Source organism: Eubalaena glacialis, chromosome 4 (genome assembly GCF_028564815.1).
Source record: "Eubalaena glacialis isolate mEubGla1 chromosome 4, mEubGla1.1.hap2.+ XY, whole genome shotgun sequence".
Classification (NCBI taxonomy): Eukaryota; Metazoa; Chordata; class Mammalia; order Artiodactyla; family Balaenidae; genus Eubalaena; species Eubalaena glacialis.
This window is the reverse complement of record NC_083719.1, coordinates 72,960,628-72,985,809: the sequence shown is the minus strand read 5'-3', so window position 1 is coordinate 72,985,809 and position 25,182 is coordinate 72,960,628. Positions and strand designations below refer to the sequence as shown.

General features: G+C 37.9%; 1 protein-coding gene across 1 annotated transcript in view; it reads right to left on the bottom strand.

Moving 5' to 3' along the window:
- Positions 1-25,182, bottom strand: part of ADGRV1 (adhesion G protein-coupled receptor V1) — a 560,722-nt gene that overhangs the window by 352,184 nt on the left and 183,356 nt on the right. Inside the window, exons 65-73 of the mRNA XM_061188957.1 lie at positions 23,996-24,144; positions 22,209-22,410; positions 21,468-21,687; positions 19,180-19,419; positions 17,598-17,747; positions 7,027-7,500; positions 3,891-4,034; positions 1,259-1,433; positions 465-600 (exon numbers count right to left, since the gene is read on the bottom strand). Coding sequence (XP_061044940.1) covers positions 465-600; positions 1,259-1,433; positions 3,891-4,034; positions 7,027-7,500; positions 17,598-17,747; positions 19,180-19,419; positions 21,468-21,687; positions 22,209-22,410; positions 23,996-24,144 — 1,890 coding nt within the window. The remainder of the gene's footprint in view (positions 1-464; positions 601-1,258; positions 1,434-3,890; positions 4,035-7,026; positions 7,501-17,597; positions 17,748-19,179; positions 19,420-21,467; positions 21,688-22,208; positions 22,411-23,995; positions 24,145-25,182) is intronic.

Genomic DNA, 25,182 nt, shown 5'->3' with positions numbered 1-25,182 from the left:
CAAGTCCATCCCACATATGAGAAAAGTCAATTGCTTTTGACCAGGACATATTTATCTGCAAATATACTGATATAAATTAAACTCAAAAGAACTACTAGTTCAAGTCACATTATTATCCTACTATGATTTCTTATTCTTACTCTTTATCTCTTGGAGAAATCAGATATTTTTGGCTACCGTTCAGAAGACAGTTTCCTTTAAAAATAGGTGGCTTTGCCATCATGGTTCTTTTTGGAGATGTCACCTCAGGCCAACATTCTTGAGTGAGAGGTCATGATAAACGCTCTTCAAGCAAGCAGTGGGTGGTGGCATCTTTGGCAATGCAGGCCATATATTGCTCTACACTAAAACTGTTTTCGCCTCTGCTTCAAGGAGAGAGATCCTGTGTCCTTTTTTCGTTTCAACTGGTAAATTCCAGCTTACTCCTCAGAGACTTTCTTGGCTGAAAATCAAGTTGGTCTTACCGAAGCTGAGCCCCACCAGGGGCACTGCTCTGCACTCCTGAGAGGTGAATGACAAAGGCCTCTGGCCGACCAGGGCTAGGAAATGTCCACAGCAAGACTCTTTTACTTTCTTCTCCATGGGAAAATGAAAGACTCCCTGACAGGGAACATGAAAGGGGAAGTTGGGTTTCATTTCTGAGTTATTAAATTGGGATTCAACTCTTAAAAACATAGTGAAAAATTCTATGACAGTCTACAAAAGGTAAAACATTTAAAAAGTCAGTGGGGGAGGGAGTGTAAATAAATTTGGAGGAAGCTCCGTAGACCACACACACCTTGCCTTTAATCATGTCTACTTTACAAGGTAGAGGTCAAACCATCTAACTTTTGCATCTCACTGATCCTCCCAGAGCTTATGGTATAACTAAAAATAAAGTAGATGAAATAACAGCTGCTCAACTGTCAGAAATATTCAGATGAACATGTAAATGGATATAAAGGTGTGTCTTTTTTGATTATCGTATGGGCCACATTAGGTTTTTAGAACTACTTTTAACAAACTCCTCACGTATAAACAGAGTAGTCTGCTTAGTGACCATTATTTCCAGGTGAGGTATGAAGTTTTCCATTTGAACGAATAAAGTTCCTCTCATTCTCACCAAGCAGCCTGTGAAATTCCGATCACTTAAATCTGAGAGGACTCTATTAGAAGGCAAAGAGCTCACTGTCCAGAGTAAAGAGGATCCAGGAAAATTAGTGGCCAATTACACATTTCCATGTTCTATAGGGAAAATCCTAGAAAAGCCACAACTCACCCACTTTGGGGGTCATATTGCCAACAACAACGAATTCGGGGATTTTTAACCCAGGAACATATCCAGCCGCCCAGGAAACCTTGAGAGAGCCATACGTGCCTCTCCTAGAAATCACAGCTTGGCTTGTTCCGGCAGCGATGTCCGTGAGTGGAAAAGCAGTAGACTCAAATCCAACCTGAGGAAAAACATGCTTAGAACATTTTATTTCTCTCTAAAGGTTCTTGTCTTCTGAAGAGTGGGTTAAAAGTCAACTTTCTCTTTGTTTACACAGTATATTTCCCTGTTCTAAAATATATTCAATTAAAGAGTAGTATTTAAGAAATGACATGTGAAATTTGAAAATTTATTCTATTTTATAATGCTGATTATAGTTTATAGCTTTATTTTTTTATCAAAATGTAAACCCCTGAATTAACAATATCTAAAAATACAATTGTAATTATGGTTAAATGAAAGGAAAGATTAAAAACGGCATTTTAATATGACTTGTTCATGGGTCTTTATAGAACCTAATTTGTCTAGAACTGAAATCTGACTTCTTTCTAAGGTATAATAATAAATTCTTTATTTATAAAGTGAGCACCATGAACTAGATTTTCTATTAAGGTTCTTTTCAGCTCTTTGATTCAATACAATATCTTTTTTTTGAGGATCAGAAACCCTCAAAGATTTTTTTTAAATAACAATCTTTTTCATCCACACCAAGTAAGATCTGGTTTTCAGGGCAACCTTCCCAGGGTACCCTGGGATTTATAGATGAAATAAGTTCTGGTCAAAGAATAAGAATAAAACCAGATTCCTGGCTTCACATTGTTATTTAGACAACTCAGTTTACCTCTTTTGGTCCCAATATCTATAAATTTGGAATACCATAGGACCAAAAGTTCTATATTAAGACTCATTCTCCCCATTTTAAATTGGAATGGAGAGTAGCAGAAAAGTGTGAGAGGGTGCCACAGGACAGCTTCTGAAGCCACAGAAAAGAAAAAACAACTTCAATTTGACACCAGCCTAGATTCCTTATTACAGTGAGGCTTCTGGTTAGCAATTGCCAAAATCTTTGGCATATCTGAGCTCACGCTTGCCAAATGGCTGGAGGCTGTTTGAAAGTGTCCTAGGCACATCACACACACACACCCACACACACACCCACACACCACATACAAATACTGGTAAGGAGTACAGAGGATACACCAAGGACAGGAATACTCCATGACTGGCCCTGATCTGGCCCTTTGACGTGACATAATGTTGTGACAACATGCCTGGACAAGGAGAAGAAAATAGTTTACTACACCAAACGAAGAATTCAGGTTGAAAGGAATCTTTGTTATAACAACCTGTGAAAAAAGAAGGTAACAAAATGTCAAAGCATTAAATTCTATACCCTCCTTCCTTCTTGAACAGAGGAGGTGCAGAAAGAAGACAATTCCTCTCAGTTAATTTTAATGCTGGTGGATTCCACTTTAGGGAACAAAGCAAATTCATTCCCTGGGGAGAAGCAGCCCAGGGGGGAGTAACTGAAGAGCATCCCCTTAATGGCCAGAGACCCTGATACACAAGCTGGTGGCCAGATCTGCCCACACTCCTGCCCCTCCACCTGCACAGATTCCACATCCTGGTCAAGGAACTGAAGGAACTTCCACCTGAAGGAGTAGGATGCATGCTTATCCCTTACTATGGTTTATAAAATACACACATTACCGTAGCCAGAGACAGCAGCCCTGTCTTGTTCCTATATTAACAGAATTGGCCTACACAGGAAGCAAAGCCCTCAAGGTATTCTTTGTTCTCATGTGAATTTATAAAGTGATTAGGGAACAATCTTCCCTAAAATGAACTCAGGTAGGAGATTCAAATACTTAGGTGCACCACTAGCATTAACCTACATCAGAACAAACTTGCTACAGTAAAAAGAGCCCCACAAATTAAATATTTACAATCTTAGTAAATGAGAAAGTCTGAAATATTAACTGAGGTTTCATTCTAATTTTAATTATTTAGCATAAAATACCTCAATGTTAAATATTCATTTTCAAGAAAAAACCTGAGGTTTTGACTCTAGGTGACTGTTATTTTAAAAATTCTAGGACTTCCCTCGTGGCACAGTGGTTAAGAATCCGCCTGCCCACGCAGGGGACACAGGTTCGAGCCCTGGTCCGGGAAGATCCCACATGCCGCGGAGCAACTAAGCCCATGTGCCACAAATACTGAGTCTGCGCTCTAGAGCCTGTAAGCCACAACTACTGAAGCCCGAGCGCCTAGAGCCTGCGCACCGCAACGAAGAGCAGCCCCCACTCGCCGCAACTAGAGAAGGCCCGCGCGCAACAATGAAGACCCAATGCAGCCAAAAATTAATTAATTAATTAATTAATTTTAAAAATTCTATACCTTATATTCTACAAGACAGAAACTTTCTAAAACTCCAGAAAGGAGATATATTTTTCTATCTAATGTCGAAAATTGACAAATTATTTTCATATAGTGTATCCACAGTGTCTACTTTGATATTCATAGGATTACTTAGATTTAAGGGAACAGTGAATCTTAAGAAATTCGAAGAATCTTAGTCCTTCCTGTAAGAGCTGCCCTCTAGTGGTTCCGGGGTAGTACCACACCCAGGGCCAGTTACCTGAGAATTGGCAGCTTTCTCAGGGACTGGAAGGACGGCAGATTTTGCTTCCTGGAGAATTCTTGGCATGCCATAGAAACTTCCACCAACAAGCATCACAGTCACCAGTTGCAAGGTGAAATTAGAGCCCAGGGGTAGGAAGACCTATATACAAACAGTATCAATGACTTTTTTAATAGTAAAAAATAATTTTCAAAGAAAAATACTGACCATTGTAATGAGTCATTAGCACTTTCCTCCTTTTGTATCAGTTTCATCAGTGTATGCCCTTTCCCCCATGTTACAAAACAAAGCACCAGCAGGAAGACTTTGACGCTAACACTGAGAGCCATACAATATTAAAAAAACACAAATCTGCAAATACTCTCTGTGTGCCCAGATGACCTGAAGAATGATGAGAATCTCAGAAGTAGTATTAGTGACAAAATCACGTGCCACAGGAATGGAAAGAGCTCAGTGGTGAACAGTGTCAGCTCCTAAAACCAGCAAAACTCACTTTCTCCCTTTTCATTGGGTAGAAACTAAGAGCTCTAATGACAGTTACTTAAAACAGATAATGATTTAGGTGTACTGATTATTTGAATACTTTGGACAAATAAAGACTACTAACTAACACCATGTATTAGACTACCAATTTTCAAAGTTTTAGAATCCAACAAAATAGGGAAATCCTGAATTTAAAACCTGGTATTACTTTAAAAGATTTTTTTAACACTTATTGATATTATACATTTTTCCATAGAAACCTTGTTATTGATAACGGATAAGCCCCCGTAACCTGGAATATTACTAACAACTCTGTACATCTTTATTGAATGTACAAATAACCATTTCTGTGAAGTCTGTTCTTCTTTTAAATGTAATGTACTTAAACACATATCACACCCTCCAAATGTGTAAAATATGTACTATAGTGGTTTCAAATGTGCAACATGAGGGGAACAGATGTTTTATTCATTCAATCAATCTTCATTTTTTCAAAATCGCATTCACTGAACATGAAGCATAGATCAAGTGCTGAGGAAACAGAAATAAATCATGGTGTCCTGACTTCAATCATGTGCCTCCCTCCTCTCCTTGAAGGGTGTGCCCCTTCCCCATGCAGTTCACTGGCTGGGCAGCTAAGGATTTTTTTGTCCCTATTTCCTAAAGAATGAAGGGCCAGATGTCAGTTCAAAGCTCCCAGGCATTTGTGCCTTCCTACCCAACTCTTCTGTTCATGGGCCCATGCAGCACACAGACTTATGGAGTGTGGCAGGTCCCCAAGGTACAGTAATTAAACATTAAAGTTGAACAGGAGTAACGGTGGATTTGGAGAAATGCTGATTTGCCTACAGAAGAAAAGCAGGTAGACTAATTCGAAAAGGATCTTGAAGGTTTTTAGGAGTTGAGGGTGTTCTGTTTTGCCCTTCCATGTCCCTGATCCAGGACTGCATCATCAATACTATTCTACATATTTCCCATCATTCTTGATGGCTTTGGGCACAAATGGAATTAACAGCCCCATAATATCCTGTGTGCATCTTGAACACTGCTTATCTGCTTGCTTTTATAAATGGCTGTTCAAGGGCCTTCTCCTGCACTAGACAGGGAGCAACCTGACAACAGAGATTATGTCTTTGTGATCACTGTAGCTGCTGTGCTTCTCACAATGACTGACACATAGCAAGTGCTCAATAAATATCTGAATAAATGACAGCCATGAATATAATCTTATCTTGCATTCTAACTTAAATTCTTTTAAACGTAGACTTGTTTCTTTATCGTGCCAATGATTCTTATCATCAGTGAGTACTTCATCTGAGAAGCCTGTTGTTACCCAGGCGAGGTTAACTGTTCACTCCCTGGTCCTCATGTTAAACCAACATCAAGAGTCTTCTAGTTTTCAGAGCCTAATGGAAACTCATTCTGTCCCAAGACCCACTTGAAGGTCCTTCTCTGTGGCAGACCTGTCCGAAGTCCTAACTTTTATCAGGGCGGTAGATCATGTAGATCTATATGTAACTTATAACTAATATCCCAAACTTTAAAGAGCAATGCATTACACCCAGGGTGTGAGGGGAGAAAGGGACAGCTGGAAAAATCCTCCCCTCAGTTTATGTGCATGTCACACGTTGCCCCAAACAGTCACCTTGGAAGACTAACTCACATACATAACACCTAATAATCAATGTGCAGTCTACACCACACATAGTAGAATGTAAGAGACAGAAGGAACCCATGCAAATTTAAATATACTAACGAAAGATGTTGAAGTAAGCAAATAAGAGGAAGTTTTCATATATGGGTAAGCTAGTAAACTTTTGTTACTCTTTATTGAAAAGAGACAGAAATCATAAAAATAATAGAGCTTCAAAACAGATATTAAGAAATCCATAGATAATTCAAACAGGTATTAAGAAAGCTAAGTATCTTTATCAACTATACCATTAAGCTTTCAAAGTGAAATGAAAAGAGGACTACCATCCTTCAAAATGTCCCAGGTACCACCACAGGAGATAATCTAAAAGTGTCCTCTGGTACAGACTTTCTCAACCATGAGATAATTAATCCTCACAGCTATAATGCATCCCATGCATGAAATAAATTAACTTCTCTGCCATGCATATGGAATGATACTAGTTATCTTCTTGGGAGGATGAAAGCAGTTGCTCAAATCACTTTCTGTGGATCAGACTGAGAAAGACTGCTAGGTGTCTATCTGACCCACAGAAAATCCATGTATTCCTAGCACTCTCACGTAATATGTCGGCAAAACAGTCTGCTGTCCTAGGAAGTCTACAAATATCTTCCCTTCAACAAGCATCCTGTGTGTGTGTGTGTGTGTGTGTGTGTGTGTGTGTGTGTGTTTTTGTAGCACTTGGAACAATTTCTGGAACTCTGGAGTACTAAATAAGTGCCTGTTACTATCTAGACAAAAATATTTTATCTCCAAATAAGAATATCCTTATTTACTTATAATCTGCAAATACTTCAGTATATGTATTATCCAATAATTACTATGCATTTTCTAAGGCACTTTTCATGGTTCCATTTAAATATCAGAATAAGACTTTAAACTGATCATGAGATTAACTAGGGTTTTCTTGAAGGAGCTTTATCGGAATGATCAGGAAATTAAAGAAATGCTACAAACCTGACTCTTGACTGGCACTGTGTCCACTTTATATCCGGTGCCATCTTCGACCACCAGCTGCCTCTCTGCATTTTCAGTAACAAAAGACTGCTCCTTAGGATCAGATGATATTCGATATCCAACAGTCACATCTCCAAATGTTCCAGCAAGCCGGGTTACATTAATTTGGATGAATCTACTAAGGTTCTGCCCAATAAGTATTGACTGCTGATCTGAATACAGGGCAAATACCCCATGTGGGTCATCATTTGCAGAAACAGAGAACCGTGTGATGCATTTTTCTGGATCAAGTTCTGCTCCTCCCTTTACAGAAACAAGCTGAATCACATAAACTTCCTCTATCTCAGGTACATCATCTGGTAGCAAGTTAACATCAAAGCTGGCCTCACTTTCTCCATCAGCAATGGTGAAAAATCCTTTTGTAGACAGAAAGTCTCCAGTAATATCAAACTCACTGCTTAATTCCCAGTAAACCTAACATAAAAGGAAAAAAACACCCAACAAAGTTATACAATTCAGTATATTGAATCAAAAATCCTTTAAATTAGTTTTCCTCTACTATATACAAAAAAAATTAAGTGTGCATCATTATATTCCAAGTGAAACTTTCCAAGTAGTTAGGTAATTTAGAAACTATCTTAACTCTTTCAGGCTGTTGTATGCAATTTGCAGGACAGGATTATAAAATTTCATTTCACCTGCTTCTCAAATAACATAATTTGAAAAGATAAAGAGAAACAAGTTAACTTTAAAATACCAGTACCACAAATATATTCAATAGTGAACCACAGACAATATTTGAAGGTAAAAAGTAAGTAGATAATCTGACATTCACATTGGAATTTGTTTTTGTTTGTTTTTAATAAAAAGAGAATATCGAGGAGGAGCTTCAAGATGGCGGAAGAGTAAGACGTGGAGATCACCTTCCTCCCCACAAATACATCAGAAATACATCTACATGTGGAACAACTCCTACAGAACACCTACTGAACGCTGGCAGAAGACCTCAGACCTCCCAAAAGGCAAGAAACTCCCCACGTACCTGGGTAGGGCAAAAGAAAAGAGAAAAAACAGAGACAAAAGAATAGGTACGGGACCTGCACCAGTGGGAGGGAGCTGTGAAGGAGGAAAGGTTTCCACACACTAGAAGCCCCTTCGCGGCCAGAGACAGGGGGTGGCGGAGGGGGGAAGCTTCGGAGCCAGGGAGGAGAGCGCAGCAACAGGGGTGCGGAGGGCAAAGCGGAGAGACTCCCGCACAGAGGAGCGGCGCCGAGCAGCACTCACCATCCCGAGAAGCTTGTCTGCTCAGCCGCCGGGGCGGGCAGGGGCTGGGAACTGAGGCTCGGGCTTCGGAGGTCAGATCCCAGGGAGAGGACTGGGGTTGGCTGCGTGAACACAGCCTGAAGGGGGCTAGTGTGCCAGAGCTAGCCAGGAGTGTGTCCGGGAAAAGGTGTGGAGCTGCCTAACAGGCAAGAGACATTTTCTAGCCTCTTTGTTTCGCGGTGCTCGAGGAGAGGGGGTTCAGAGCGCCGCCCAAATGAGCTCCGCCCAAACAAGCTCCAGAGACAGGCGGGAGCCTCGGCTATCAGCGCGGACACCAGACACGGGCATGAAACGCTAAGGCTGCTGCTGCAGCCACCAAGAAGCCTCTGTGCAAGCACAGGTCACTATCCACACCTCCCCTCCTGGGAGCCTGTGCAGACTGCCACTGCCGGGGTCCCGGAATCCAGGGAAAACTTCCCCAGGAGAACACATGGCGCCTCAGGCTGTTGCAACGTCACGCCGGCCTCTGCCGCTGCAGGCTCGCCCGCACTCCATACCCCTCCCTCCCCCCCCACCCCTGGCCTGAGTGAGCCAGAGCCCCCAAATCAGCTGCTCCTTTAACCCCGTCCTGTCTGGGCAGGAACAGATGCCCTCAGGCGACCTACACGCAGAGGCGGGTCCAAATCCACAGCTGAACCCCAGGAGCTGTGTGAACAAAGAAGAGAAAGGGAAATCTCTCCCAGCAGCCTCAGGAGCAGTGGATTAAATCTCCACAATCAACTTGATGTGCTCTGCATCTGTGGAATACCTGAATAGAGAACGAATCATCCCAAAATGAGGTGGAGGACTTTGAGAGCAACAATATATATATTTTTTTCCTTTTTCTCTTTTTGTGAGTGTGTATGTGTATGCTTCTGTGTGTGATTTTTGTCTCTATGGCTTTGCTTTTACCATTTGTCCTAGGGTTCTGTCTGTCCTTTTTTTGGTTTTTTAGTACAGTTGTTAGCGCTTGTTATCACTGGTGGATTTGTTTTTTGGTTTGGTTGCTCTCTTCTTTCTTTCTTTCTTCCTTTTTTAAAAATTACTTGATAAAGTTTTTTAAATTTTTTATTCTAATAACTTTATTTTATTTTTTTCTTTCTTTCTTTCTTTTTTTCTCCCTTTTATTCTGACCGTGTGGATGACAGGGTCTTGGTGCTCCAGCTGGGCGTCAGGGCTGTGCCTCTAATGTGGGAGAGCCGAGTTCAGGACATTGGTCCACCAGAGACCTCCCAGCTCCACGTAATATCAAATGGCGAAAATCTCCCAGAAATCTCTATCTCAACGCCAAGATCCAGCTCCACTAAACAACCAGCAAGCTACAGTGCTGGACACCCTATGCCAAACAACTAGCAAGACAGGAACACAACCCCACCCATTAGCAGAGAGGCTGCCTAAACTCATAATAAGGTCACAGACACCCCAAAACACACCACCAGATGCGGACCTGTCCACCAGAATGACAAGATCCAGCCTCATCCACCAGAACACAGGCACTAGTCCCCCTCCACCAGGAAGCCTACACAACCCACTGAACCAACCTTAGCCACTGGGGACAGACACCAAAAACAACAGGAACTACGAACCTGCAGCCTGTGAAAAGGAGACCCCAAACACAGTAAGTTAAGCAAAATGAGAAGACAGAGAAACACACAGCAGATGCAGGAGCAAGGAAAAAACCCACCAGACCTAACAAATGAAGAGGAAATAGTCAGTCTACCTGAAAAAGAATTCAGAATAATGATAGTAAAGATGATCCAAAATGTTGGAAATAGATTGGAGAAAATACAAGAAATGTTTAACAAGGACCTAGAAGAACTAAAGAGCAAACAAACAATGATGAACAACACAATAAATAAAATAAAAAATTCTCTAGAAGGAATCAATAGCAGAATAACTGAGGCAGAAGAATGGATAAGTGACCTGGAAGATAAAGTAGTGGAAATAACTACCACAGAGCAGAATAAAGAAAGAAGAATGAAAAGAATTGAGGACAGTCTCAGAGACTTCCAGGACAACACTAAATGCACCAACATTCTAATTATAGGGGTCCCAGAAGAAGAGAAAAAGAAAGAAATATTTAAATATTACTGAGAAATATTTAAAGAGATTATAGTTGAAAACTTCCCTAATATGGGAAAGGAAATAGTTAATCAAGTCCAGGAAGCAAACAGAGTCCCACACAGGATAAATCCAAGAAGAAACACACCAAGACACATATTAACCAAACGATCAAAAATTAAATACAAAGAAAAATATTACAAGCAGCAGGGAAAAACAACAAATAACATACAAGGGAATCCCCATAAGGTTAACAGCGGATCTTTCAGCAGAAACTGCAAGCCAGAAGGGAGTGGCAGGACATATTTAAAGTGATGAAAGGGAAAAACCTACAACCAAGATTACTCTACCCAGCAATGATCTCATTCAGATTCAACGGAGAAATTAAAACCTTTATAGACAAGGAAAAGCTAAGAGAATTCAGCTTCACCAAACCAGCTTTACAACAAATGCTAAAGGAACTTCTCTAGGCAGGAAACACAGGAGAAGGAAAAGACCTACAAAAACACACCCAAAACAATTTAGAAAATGGTAATAGGAACATACATATCGATAATTACCTTGAATGTAAATGGATTAAATGCTCCAACCAAAAGACATAGATTAGCTGAATGGATACAAAAACAAGACCCGTATGTATGCTGTCTACAAGAGACCCACTTCAGACCTAGGGACACATACAGACTGAAAGTGAGGGGATGGAAAAAGATATTCCATGCAAATGGAAATCAAAAGAAAGATGGAGTAGCAATTCTCATATCAGACAAAATAAACTTTAAAACAAAGACTATTACAAGAGACAAAGAAGGACACTACATAATGATCAAGGGATCAATCCAAGAAGATATAACAATTGTAATATTTATGCACCCAACATAGGAGCACCTCAATACATAAGGCAAATACTAACAGCCATAAAAGGAGAAATTGACAGTAACACAATCATAGTAGGGGACTTTAACAACCCAGTTTCACCAATGGACAGATCATCCAAAATGAAAATAAATAAGGAAACACAAGCTTTAAATGATACATTAAATGAGATGGACTTCATTGATATTTATAGGACATTCCATCCAAAAACAACAGAATACACTTTCTTCTCAAGTGCTCATGGAACATTCTCCAGGATAGATCATATCTTGGGTCACAAATCAAGCCTTGGTAAATTTAAGAAAATTGAAATAGTATCAAGTATCTTTTCCGACCACAACGCTATGAGACTAGATATCAATTACAGGAAAAAAATCTGTAAAAAATACAAACACATGGAGGATAAACGATACACTACTAAATAACCAAGGGATCACTGAAGAAATCAAAGAGGAAATCAAAAAATACCTAGAAACAAATGACAATGAAAACACAACAACCCAAAACCTATGGGATGCAGCATAAGCAGTTCTAAGAGGGAAGTTTATAGCAATACAATCCTATCTTAAGGAACAAGAAACATCTCAAATAAACAACTTAACTTTACACCTAAAGCAATTAGAGAAAGAAGAACAAAAACTCCCCAAAGTTAGCAGAAGGAAAGAAATCATAAAGATCAAATCAGAAATAAATGAAAAAGAAATGAAGAAAACAATAGCAAAGATCAATAAAACTAAAAGATGGTTCTTTGAGAAGATAAACAAAATTGATAAACCATTAGCCAGACTCATTAAGAAAAAAAGGGAGAAGACTCAAATCAATAGAATTAGAAATGAAAAAGGAGAAGTAACAACTGACACTGCAGAAATACAAAGGATCATGAGAGATTACTACAAGCAACTATATGCCAATATAATGGAAAACCTGGACGAAATGGACAAATTCTTAGATAAGCACAACCTTCCAAGACTGAACCAGGAAGAAATAGAAAATATAAACAGACCAATCACAAGCACTGAAATTGAAACTGTGATTAAAAATCTTCCAACAAACAAAAGAACAGGACCAGATGGCTTCACAGGTGAATTCTATCAAACATTTAGAGAAGAGCTAACACCTATCCTTCTTAAGCTCTTCCAAAATATAGCAGAGGGAGGAACACTCCCAAACTCATTCTACGAGGCCATCATCACCCTGATATGAAAACGAGACAAAGACATCACCAAGAAAGAATACTACAGGCCAATATCACTGATGAACATAGATGCAAAAATCCTCAACAAAATACTAGCAAACAGAATCCAACAGCACATTAAAAGGATCATACACCATGATCAAGTGGGGTTTATCCCAGAATGCAAGGATTCTTCAATATACGCAAATCAATATGGTTAATATGGTGATATACTATATTAACAAATTGAAGAAGAAAAACCATATGATCATCTCAATAAATGCAGAAAAAGCTTTCGACAAAATTCAACACCCATTTATGATAAAAACCCTCCAGAAAGTAGGCACAGAGGGAACTTACCTAAACATAATAAAGGCCATATATGACAAACCCACAGCCAACATCGTCCTCAATGTGAAAAACTGAAACCATATCCACTAAGATCAGGAACAAGACAAGGTTGCCCACTCTTACCACTATTATTCAACATTGTTTTGGAAGTTTTCGCCACAGCAATCAGAGAAGAAAAAGAAATAAAAGGAATCCAAATCGGAAAGGAAGAAGTAAAGCTGTCACTGTTTGCAGATGACATGATAGTATACACAGAGAATCCTAAATATGCTACCAGAAAATGACTACAGCTAATCAATGAATTTGGTAAAGTAGCAGGATACAAAATTAATGCACAGAAATCTCTTGCATTCCTATACACTAATGATGAAAAATCTGAAAGTGAAATTAAGGAAACACTCCCATTTAACATTGCAACAAAAAGAATAAAATACCTAGGAATAAACCTACCTAAGGAGACAAAAGACATGTATGCAGAAAACTATAAAACACTGATGAAAGAATTTAAAGATGATACAAATAGATGGAGAGATATACCATGTTCTTGGATGGGAAGAATCAACATTGTGAAAATGACTCTACTACCCAAAGCAATCTACAGATTCAATGCAATCCCTATCAAACTACCAATGGCATTTTTCACAGAAGTAGAACAAAAAATTTCACAATTTGTATGGAAACACAAAAGACCCCAAATAACCAAAGCAATCTTGAGAAAGAAAAACGGAGCTGGAGGAATCAGGCTCCCTGACTTCAGACTATATTACAAAGCTACAGTAATCAAGACAGTATGGTACTGGCACAAAAACAGAAATACAGATCAATGGAACAGGATAAAAAGCCCAGAGATAAACCCATGCACATATAGTCACCTTATCTTTGATAAAGGAGGCAAGAATATACAGTGGAGAAAAGACAGCCTCTTCAATAAGTGGTGCTGGGAAAACTGGACAGCTACATGTAAAAGAATGAAATTAGAACACTCCCTAGCACCATACACAAAAATAAACTCAAAATGGATTAAAGAGTTAAATGTAAGGCCAGACACTATCAAACTCTTAGAGGAAAACATAGGAAGAACAATGCATGACATAAATCACAGCAAGATCCTTTCTGACCCACCTCCTAGAGAAATGGAAATAAAAACAAAATAAACAAATGGGACCTAATGAAACTTAAAAGCTTTTGCACAGCAAAGGAAACCATAAACAAGACGAAAAGACAACCCTCAGAATGGCAGAAAATATTTGCAAATGAAGCAACTGACAAAGGATTAATCTCCAAAATTTACAAGCTGCTCATGCAGCTCAATATCAAAAAAACAAACAACCCAATCCAAAAATGGACAGAAGACCTAAACAGACGTTTCTCCAAAGAAGATATACAGATTGCCAACAAACACATGAAAGAATGCTCAACATCATTAATCATTAGAGAAATGCCAATCAAAACTACAATGAGATATCATCTCACACCAGTCAGAATGGCCATCATCAAAAAATCTACAAACAATAAATGCTGGAGAGGGTGTGGAGAAAAGGGAACCCTCTTGCACTGTTGGTGGGAATGTAAATTGATACAGCTACTATGGAGAACAGTACAGAGGTTCCTTAAAAAACTAAAAATAGAACTACCATACGACCCAGCAATCCCACTACTAAGCATATACCCTGAGAAAGCCATACTTCAAAAACTCATGTACCACAATGTTCATTGACCTCTATTTACAATAGCCAGGACATGGAAGCAACCTAAGTGTCCATTGACAGATGTATGGATAAAGAAGTTGTGGCACATACAGACAATGGAATATTACTCAGCCATTAAAAGAAACGAAATTGAGTTATTTGTAGTGAGGTGGATGGACCTAGAGTCTGTCATACAGAGTGAAGTAAGTCAGGACGAGAAAAACAAATACCGTTTGCTAACACATATATATGGAATCTAAAAAAAAAGGTTCTGAAGAACCTAGGGGTAGGACAGGAATAAAGATGCAGATGTAGAGAATGGACTTGCGGACATGGGGAGGGGGAAGTGTAAGCTGGGACAAAGTGAGAGAGTGGCATGGACATATATACACTACATAACGTAAAATAGATAGCTAGTGGGAAGCAGCCACATAGCACAGGGAGATCAGCTCGGTGCTTTGTCACCACCTAGAGGGGTGGGGTAGGGAGGCTGGGAGGGAGGGAGACTCAAGAGGGAAGAGATATCGGGATATATGTATATGTATAACTGATTCACTTTGTTATAAAGTGGAATCTAACACACCATTGTAAAGCAATTATACTCCAATAAAAAATAAAGCCATAAAAAGGAACGAAATTGAGTCATTTGTTGAGACGTGGATGAATCTAGAGACTGTCATACAGAGTGAAGTAAGTCAGAAAGAGAAAAACAAATATTGTATATTAACGCATGTATGTGGAACCTAGAAAAATGGTACAGATGAGCCGGTTTGCAGGGCAGAAGTTGAGACACAGATGTAGAGAACAGACATATGGACACCAAGGGGGGAAAACTGCGGTGGGGTGGGGATAGTGGTGTGCTGAATTGGGCGATTGGGATTGACATGTATACACTGATGTGTATAAAATTGATGACTAATAAGAACCTGCAGTATAAACAAACAAACAAAACAACTAATACTAAACTTTCATTGGGTTATTTGTATGGAAATATGTTAATATAAATGTTTCAGACATTACATGAAATTTCTAAAAATCTTATATGTTCTGGTATAATGTTATAAGTCATAATCCTAGTTATTACTTTAAAATGTATATCTCAGAAATAACTAATTTTCTTGTCAACTGCATTATTATGAACTTTCATCCAATCTTTAACCGTGGTCATTTTTAAGTCTTTTGTCATTTACAGACAGTTCTGGGTGTACTCTGATGCTTTTGTAAATATGTTCCTATAAAAGGGTTTCATCTTCAGGAAATTCATGGAAAAGACTCTGACAAGTACAGGTTTCTGGTACCTGACTGTACTGCTGAACTGAATGAATAAGCATTTTCAGAACTCTAATGAAAAACTGATGAGCTCATAAAAGTGCTAACAAAAGATCAAGATGAAAAAAAAAAAAAATTAATTACATGGGACTGAGTGAACTGATGAGGATGAGTATAATTTTTGTGACTTTCTGTTTGAATTTAAAAAAAGAAAAAATCCCACAAGAACTCAGAGGCAAAGAATATACAAATCAATTTTCACTGCAAAGTAAAGGAGCTGCTGCAGTGGAGGATTACTGGACTGAATGTCAATATTATGACATAGTATGAGTGTGTTTCATGTTTGGTAATTGCAATCATTGTTGCTTTTGTTGTGGTCATCCATGTACAATGCTTGGTGTCAGTCTATTTATCTCTTGTAAAAATAAAATACAGTGGGTGTGGAAAAAAAAAAAAAAAAAAAAGATGTGTTGAATGGATATACACACACACACACACACACACACAATGGAATAGTACTCAGCCATAAAAAATTTGAAATCTTGATATGATTTCAATATGATTTCAAAATATCCTCCAGGTCCAATATGAATGGACCTGGAGGATATTTTGCTTAGTGAAATAAGCTAGACTGAGAAAGACAAATACTGTATGTTTTTACTTATATGTGGAATCAAAACAGCAAAACAAATGAACAAACATAACAAAACAGAAACAGACTCACAGATACAGAGAACAAACCAGTGGTAGCCAGAGGGGCAGTGGGGTGGGGCATGGGTGAAATAGGTGAAGGGGATCAAGAGGTACAAACTGCCAGTTATAAAATAAGTAAGTCACAAGTACGTAATGGACAGCACAGGGAATACAGGCAATAATGTTATAATAACTTTGGCGTGTAATCTATAAAAATATTGAATCACTACGTTGTACACCTGAAACTAATATAACATTGTAAATCAACCATACTTCAACTTAAAAATAGAGTGATAAAAGTGAAAAAAAAAAAAAAAAAAAAGATTAAAAAAAAAAAAAAACGAGAGAAAATGGAATGTTTAAAAAAAAAAGAAGATATCTAAGATTTCAGAAATTAAGAATTCCCCCCCTCCCAAAATCTGTAAGAAATTATCTTCTAAGAATTTTTTTACCTCCAAACCATAAAGTTTCAACTGAAGAAGTAACAATTAATCACCAATACAGGAAAAGAGGTAAGTTTATAGAGAGAGTTCACAAAATAAGTTTTGCTAGCAAACAGATAACCTTGATCTGTTTGATGAATATGCTGATGATTTACAAGAGCATCTCGAATATACTGAAAATAAAGAATATATGCATATTGATCTATGTTAAGAGAGTAATAGGTCTAGAGCAGTGATTCCAAGCCATGTTTTCTTGAAATGTTTCAAGGATTCCACAAACATTTAACTCAGTTCAAACAATGTTCTAAACTTCTTAAAATAATAAACACATTTAAAGAGGTATATCCAAAAAAAGAATATATTAAGAATATATTAAGCAATTTATAAAAATCATGGATAGGCCTGTTCAGTAGGAAAAGCTTTATATTATAGCAAACAAAAAAATTACAAAATAGTTCAGTCATTTTCTTCATTATTAAATGTGAGAAAAATCTTTTTAACTTAATTGTAACTGAATTTAGAAAGACAGCCAGAGGTTGGCGCTGGCTAGAGAGTCCAAAGGTGCTTCAATGAGCCTTCTCAGCGTGTGTGAAAACTCATGTCACTTCAGTATATCTAAAACTTTAATTCTCCAGAACACGCAGTTTCTCTGTTCCCCTCAACCGCAGTTGTTAGGCAAATTACTACTCTACTTAAAAATCAAAGGAAAAATGATACCATAATCTCTCCCGAAGTGCCCTTGACTCTTTTGACAAAGAAAGTAATGATCAGGGGCCCTTCCAGAGCTAATGGCTCCAAATAGGTCTCCTCAGATAAAGACTCGGGAGCAAACTGAACCACTCCATTTGGATCACCAAACTTTTGTATCTAGAAACAGAAACAGAGAGCAGAGTGAAAATGTATATAACAGCTATGGATGAAATTACGGTATCCAATATATCAATACGCTGATGTATTGTGTATGTACAAGATAAGCTGAGGAAATGAAAGAAACACAATCATGATATTTGGATATAATCCACCTGGCTACCTGATTTTTAAAAACCTTCCTTATTACGCTGATTGTTACCCAAAACAAGTAGGTTCTTATTCCCCCAAGGATAATGGGAATAAGTGTTCAGAAAACTACAATTTGTAGAATCACCAAAGGATAATACTTCAATGACTGAATTTAGCTTTATTCACCTCTCATTTGCTTCACTTAACCAGTTAAGTTTAGCTAACCTCTTTCTACTGGTTATGATATAATACAATATGGAGAGAAGCAAAGGCCCTGTGACGGTTAATTTAATGTGTCATCCTGGCTACGCTACGGTGTCCAATTGTTTGGTCAAACACTAGTCTAGATGTTGCTGTAAAGGTATTTTGCAGATGTGATTAATATTTACAGCCAGCTGACTTGAAGTTAAGAAAATTATTCTCAATAATGTGAACGGACCTCATCCAATCAGTTGAAAGCCTTAAAGAGCAAACACTGAGGCTTCCCGGAGAAGAAGGAATTGTGGCTCAGGACTGCAATTTAGGAATCCTGTTTGAGTTTCCAGCCTGCTGGCCTGCCCCACAAAATTCAAACTCAAGACTGCAACTTCGGTTCTTTCCTGGGCTTCCTGCCTGCCAGCCTGCTTTATGGATTTTGGACTTGCCAGACCCCACAATCCCATGAGCCAATTCCTTAAAAAAAAAACCTCTCTCTTTCTCCATATATATTTCCTAATAGTTCTGGTTCTCTGGAGACATCTGACTGATATAGACCCCAGACAAGAGTGTTTTCCAAACTTAAAAAAAAGGTGCATCTTTCAGTCTTTTTTTCAGTAACCTTGGTCCCCAGTACTTTCTGCCCCGACGGACTGGGTGATTCATGCAAAATATGCTGAACTCGGATCTGATCCACACCATCATTGCCCTAATTGAACAAGTACCATTCTTCCTTCCAACAACCTGACTTGTGACTATCTGTGAACTTTTATGCACTTTAATGGCAAAGATATCCAATGCGTATGATATGACGAATGCCTCGTCTCTAAAAGTGCCAAATATCCCCAAAACATCAGATTTTCTCAGAAAGTGTAAAATAAGTATTTCTCATTATCTTAAAGCCTTTAAAAGTTATCAATAATGAGGCTATGGAATAAACTAACATAACAACCAGAACATCTGACCCACAGGAATTACTATGACTTCATTTGGTCTTATAACTTTCAATTCATCATAAGCCTATAGAGTTTCAACAAATGTAAATGCATTTTCCAAGAAATCCGTTAAATCCAAAATTTTGTGGGCAAAACAAAGTCGGACTTACTGTTAATGTAACATCTTTAGCTCTGGAGTCTAATTTAGCTTCTCCTTTCACAAGTTTAAGTTTAATAATGAAAGTCTTTTCAAGTTCAACGTCATCATGAGGATAGACTATCAGAATGATGCTTCTCACTCCACCTTCCCCATCTCCAAAGGAGAAGGACCCGCTCACTGGGTCTGCGATGTCTCTGTTCTGTGATGGTAAGGCTTCCTGAGAATTGGGTCTGACTATCTCCCAGTTTACCTGCAGGGTGTTTGTTTTTTAAATAGAAATGATCAGCTTTAAACAAAGAATTACTTAGCAGGATATGTAGTACTAAAAATATATATACATACATGTGAAAATTATTCTAGAATATCTCCAGCAAATTCCTATGTTATCAACTCATGTTGTTTAAAATAATATTTGCAAATATAAGCTATGTATCTATAGAATATCTGTTTTCATGAATAGTAATGTCTAACAAGTAAAGAAAGATCTGAATACCCAGTCATTTGTTATCACCGCAGGATAACAAAAACATAAAGGTACATATTCTAAATATATATATTAGAGTAATATAAACTTTAAAAATATGAGTACAAACTGTCTTGCTAGTGCACAGCTTCTGTCCATCAAAACCTATTTGAATCAGACTATAAAACCATGTGAAAGGTCTGCTGGGCGTGCAGCAATAAATATACTTAAATTCCTAGTGTAAGAGGAACAGAAATTTTCATAAATTGTTACAAGAAACAAAAATTTTATATTGCAACAAATGCATTTTTTAAAGTTTCTATAATTTAAAATTGTCTACTTTTCATATGCATAAAGAAAGAAAACTGGGCACTTCTCTTTGCTTCTTTCATCTTTCATCAGCATTGGACACAGCTGACCACTTCTTTCTCTTGAAACACTGTGTCCTGTCTTCCTTGGCTTATGTGTTACTCACATAACACATACCTTCCTAGTTTTCCTTCTTTACTTCTCAATCTTTTTGGCTGGCTCTCCCTCCTCAGATCCCTAAATGTTGGGAGCCCGCGCTTGGGTCTATACCCCTTACATCCCTGTCTACACTCCTTAGGCCACAGAGTTTCAAACGCCTCCAGGTGTGTCGACATCTTTTGAATCTGTCTGCAGCCCTGACCTCCCCACAACCCACACTCGAACTTCCCCCTGCCTACCTGCCCCTCCACTGGGGTGTCTAGTAGCTATCTCAAATCAACAAGGCCAAAACAGAACTCTTGCTTTTCCCCCAAGCTTCGGCATCTCAGTAAACAGCACTACAGTTCAACCAGTTGCTCAACTAAAATTCTAGCAGTTATCCTTGATTACTCTCTTTCCCTCCACAAGCCCAGTGAATTTTTCCTCCAAAACATACTCGATGTCCCTTCCCATCTGGCCAGCTCCATCTCCACCCCTGTCTGAGCCATCGTCAGCTCTGCCCTGGGCTATAGAGGGCAGGAGCCTTCTAACTGCTCTCCCTGCTTCTACTCTGGCTTCTTGACAACCCATTTTCCTCACAGCAGTTATAAGTGAGCTGACAACCCGGTGACACTGACATCATTCCCCTGCTTAAAACTCTCTAATGGCATCCTATCTGCACTTAGACTCATCTTTAACCTGGCTTAGAAAGTTCTCTGTGACCAAACACCTACGGGCCCCTCTGATCTATCTTGTGCTGTTATCCCTTCATTTCCAAGCCCATCCACCACATGGAGCTCTGCAGACCGCAAACGTGCCAAGTTTGTAGATCTGCACTAGCTAATCCCTCTGCCCAAATGCTCATGCCTCTAACAATTACTTGAGCACCTCTTTCTTATCATCTTTCAGCTTTAATATCACACCCTTACCATCCAATCAACAGTGGCCAGCAGGTCACTTATGATTGTGTTTCCTGATTTTACATTCCTGCCCAAAACTTCGTGTTATCAAATCATTTTCTTTTCATTTTTTTGTTTATTCTTTGAAAACTTTATGAGAACAGAGATGAAGTCTGTCTTGTTCACCAGTGCGTTCTCAGGGCCTATAACAGGGTCTGGTACGTGGAAAGCCCTCTACAAATACTTGTTGACTTTTACCAGAATCCTTCATTCCATTTTTGACTTTCTCTCAAGAGTGCCCTGAAGATAGCTATATGCCTCATGCATTTTTAAGTACTTCAAAGGATTTTAGAAGCTGCTTTATACCTACTAGGTAATTAATAAATATTACTGACTGTGAATAAATGACTATATTTGAGGAATAAGAAAATCCAACACCATATCTATCAATCCAAATTATTTTTTAAATCATGGGTAGAATAACTCTACCTGAATCTCTCCCAAGAGTCCTCCAGTCCGCTCCAGCATCAAGGGTAAAATCATTGTAGAATTGGGATTAGGAACAGAAATTTTGCTTTGATTGAGAAATCTTACTACACCAAAGGGAGAGTCACTCTTGGCAATCGTGATTCTGCACACTAGGTGGCGCCCAAGGACCGCTCCGCCAGTAGCTCCAATGAGCAGGATTTCAATGGGCTCCTCAAATTCACTGCATAGCAAGAAGGAGCAATTCTGTGAGTCTAAACATATTAACATGCTTCTAAAATCCAAATAACTAGTCATTTTCCAAATTGGTCATACATATTCAAGGCACAGTAGTCACACACCAAGTGGTAAGAAGAGGGTGCTTAGCTAAAAGCACAAATGATCACTTCAATATTACATAAACTGGGATAGTTATTAGACTTTCTTCCCCTCTTTTTAATTGCTTAATGCATTAAGGAAGTGATCTGCAGGATGTTTCCACATTCTGATTAGACTTTTCAAATCTAGAAGAATAAAAATTATTATTTCTTCTTCTATTTGAGAAAAAGTGACGCACAATCACAATGGTCTCCCAATCCCTTTTTCCCTATCTCAGCACCCCCTAAAGTTTCTCACTCGTTTTTCAATGGGTACAAGTATAATCTAAAATTCTATTATCAGTGCAAAACATAGGTAAGGACTGGAGCACAATACTCATGCTTTACATATGCCCATGTTATTTCCAATATCACTAAATAGTATTACCTTTCATTGTCATCAATGATGGAAACATTTATAAAACTTAAGCTCTGCCCATGCTGAAAGGTGACTGAACTACCATGCAGTACATAATCAACACCACCAGGAACTGCAGAAGAGCTCTGAGAGATGACATCAGCTGTCACACGGCCGTAAGTGCCATGAAGCCTCACCACTGGAATCATGATCATCCCTACGTCCTCCTCCACTGTAACAGGAATTTGAAATTAATTGGTATGCCAGACAAAGCAAGTGACTTTTATAAGATTCAGTCAAATCAAACATGACAATTAAATATAACAGTACAACACAAGCACTCAATTTTTGAGTTCATTTATTGCTTTAAAAAACAATTAGTGAAAATGTCATGACTTATTTTTTTTAGGAGAACTATAGTGTGTCACAAGTTGAAATTTACAGTGAGCAGTGTAAGTTAGAATTTAAATAATCGATTTAATCATTAGCATAGCCATTCCTTCTCTGTGTGCCACATATAAATAAATAACCCTTGCTTTTTTGACAATGCTAGATGAGCACAAAAAACACTTAAAATATGTGTACTCAAAGGAAACCATTCTGGATTGTTTCTGCATATTTAACTGAAACATCAGTAATATAAAAAATAAGGTGTATGTTATTTATATCATATGAGTGCTTGAAAAATCCAGATATAAAGATGATTCTATTACATTTTCAGTTCCTATGAAATCTACTTGTAAATCTGAAAATGTATGCTCAGTGCTTGATTTCAACTTAAAAATTCTATTCATATTTTATTTCTTCTTCAGCTATGTTAACATATGTATATTAAAATATCATTTGATAGAGTTCACACTAGCCAGGGCTAAATAGTACTGAACTTACACTGTAATTATAAATGCATTGTCCCAAACATCCCCAACGACAGTGAATCAAACAGAAATCAGTGAACAAAACAGATCCAAGTCCCATTTTTCTGTTGGTGTAAAAATGCAGCCTTTTTTTACTCGCTGTAGACTGAAGTTCACAAAATGGTGATGTTTTCCATGACTTTACCCACGAAGTCAATACAAATCAACTCCTAAAGTGATTTATGATGAACTTTAAAAATGGCTAGATAACGAAAGAATTTGACGGAGGCAATGAAGCCAATAAATTAATTGCAACAAGAAGATACCATGTTTATTTTGAAAGGTATATTCATATTCTGCTTTTAAATAAAATCAGAAAAGCAGCCACCTCCTTCTACCAGGAGGAAATATAACCATATATTCTGCATTCTGCTTCTACAAGAGGGGAGAATTGGCAAGATAAGGCAAGCTGCTATTAGGAACTGTTTCAAGAAAGCATGACTAGGAGTCCAGATACTACCTGCACCTGCGGTCCAGTAAAATATTTCAAAGGTGATTATTCATTAGAAAGTGAATATTCACTGATTTCTAATCACAAAGGAAATTAAGCATTACATAAATTAGAAATATATTCATAAAAGTGTTTGAAATATAAACATTTCAACAATCTTAAAGTTAAACATAATTTCTCTAAATGCCTTATTCCCAACCATTCCACTTTGCCATACAAAAGTGAGATTCAAGACTGCCCAAAGGTAACTCAAAATATATTTTTAAAATAAATATGTAAATATATATAAAGGCATATATAAATACATACAAAGGTGTATATATGTGTACACACACACACGCATGCACACACCCCAAACCAGGAAAATTTGCAATTCAAACTGACAATGTCGTGCTGAGGTACTCTAATTCAGAAATTGGTGGTAAATTTATAAGTAACGTTACTGAACCTACCTTCAAAGGCAGTATACCTTGGGTCAAATTCAATGATTCCCTCTGCGTTATCATTTTTCATTATGATGATTCGGACAATGGAGATGTCTCCTATTTCAGGAGGTTGATCCACCTGAAGTCCATTTTCTTGGATGGTAAAATCATACCCTCTTTCAGAGTCATAAAAAATAAATAAAATAATCTGAGTATAATTGCTTAGCATGAATTGAAGAAGGGTCCTATTAGCTCCTATAATTTAGTCCTATTAAGCTTTTTCATCCTTTTAAAGATCCCAGCACGAAAATACTTTTCTTTTCTGAAATGATGTTTGAAATATATTTCTGTGCTGCTCCCAATTATCACTGCCTGCATAAAACCAAAACTAATATAAAGTTATTAAACTTAGGCAATAGGAAGATAATAAAACTATTAGGAAATTGGGAAGAAGTTGGAAAATGAACCTCTGGGGCTAGGAATGTACTGCTGAACACATACTACAGTAATGGGTCATGGAAGGGAATGTACATTAAATTGTAGTGCACTCAAAGACGGAAACCAGCTGGGCTTGAGATCTACAGTGTTACGTTGAGAGGGTTACTTTATTTATTTATTTTTTATGGAAGAGAGAGTTACTTTAAGGATATAATGAGTGTCATGTCACTAAAGAAATTTTAAGCTAAACCATCGAGATTCAAGAAAATATTCCAGTTTCTGTGAATATCAATTAAATCAATGCCTCTATTCTTTCATATAGATGGTAGTTTACTTGTCTAGCAATATATTTCTGCTGAGAAAGTCTCTTTTAAAGATTGCTGTTACTCCCATCAAAGAAAAGTTTTGACTTCCCGGGTTTTACATCGCTTTAATTCCTGAAGCCACCAAAAAAGATGGCACTAAACCATTTTAGTCCTTCCTTCAATTCCCAAATTCTATTTACCTAGTATTTTTAACCTACCTAGTTTGGAAAGGTTGAATGCTCATTAATTAGATTACATACAAGACAAAGTTAGAAAACTGGGGGTTAAAATATTAAATGATAAGAGAAACCGTTATCAGTAGTCTGAGATGGATCATGGTTTAGCTGCTTACCGTAGCTGAATATCAAGGCAGTAAATTTTCTAGCAACTAGGCAAATTGGGTTTATACTACTCTCCTTTTCAGATCAAAGGAAGCCTAGAAATTTATCTGGAAGAAAAACTTGTTTCCTC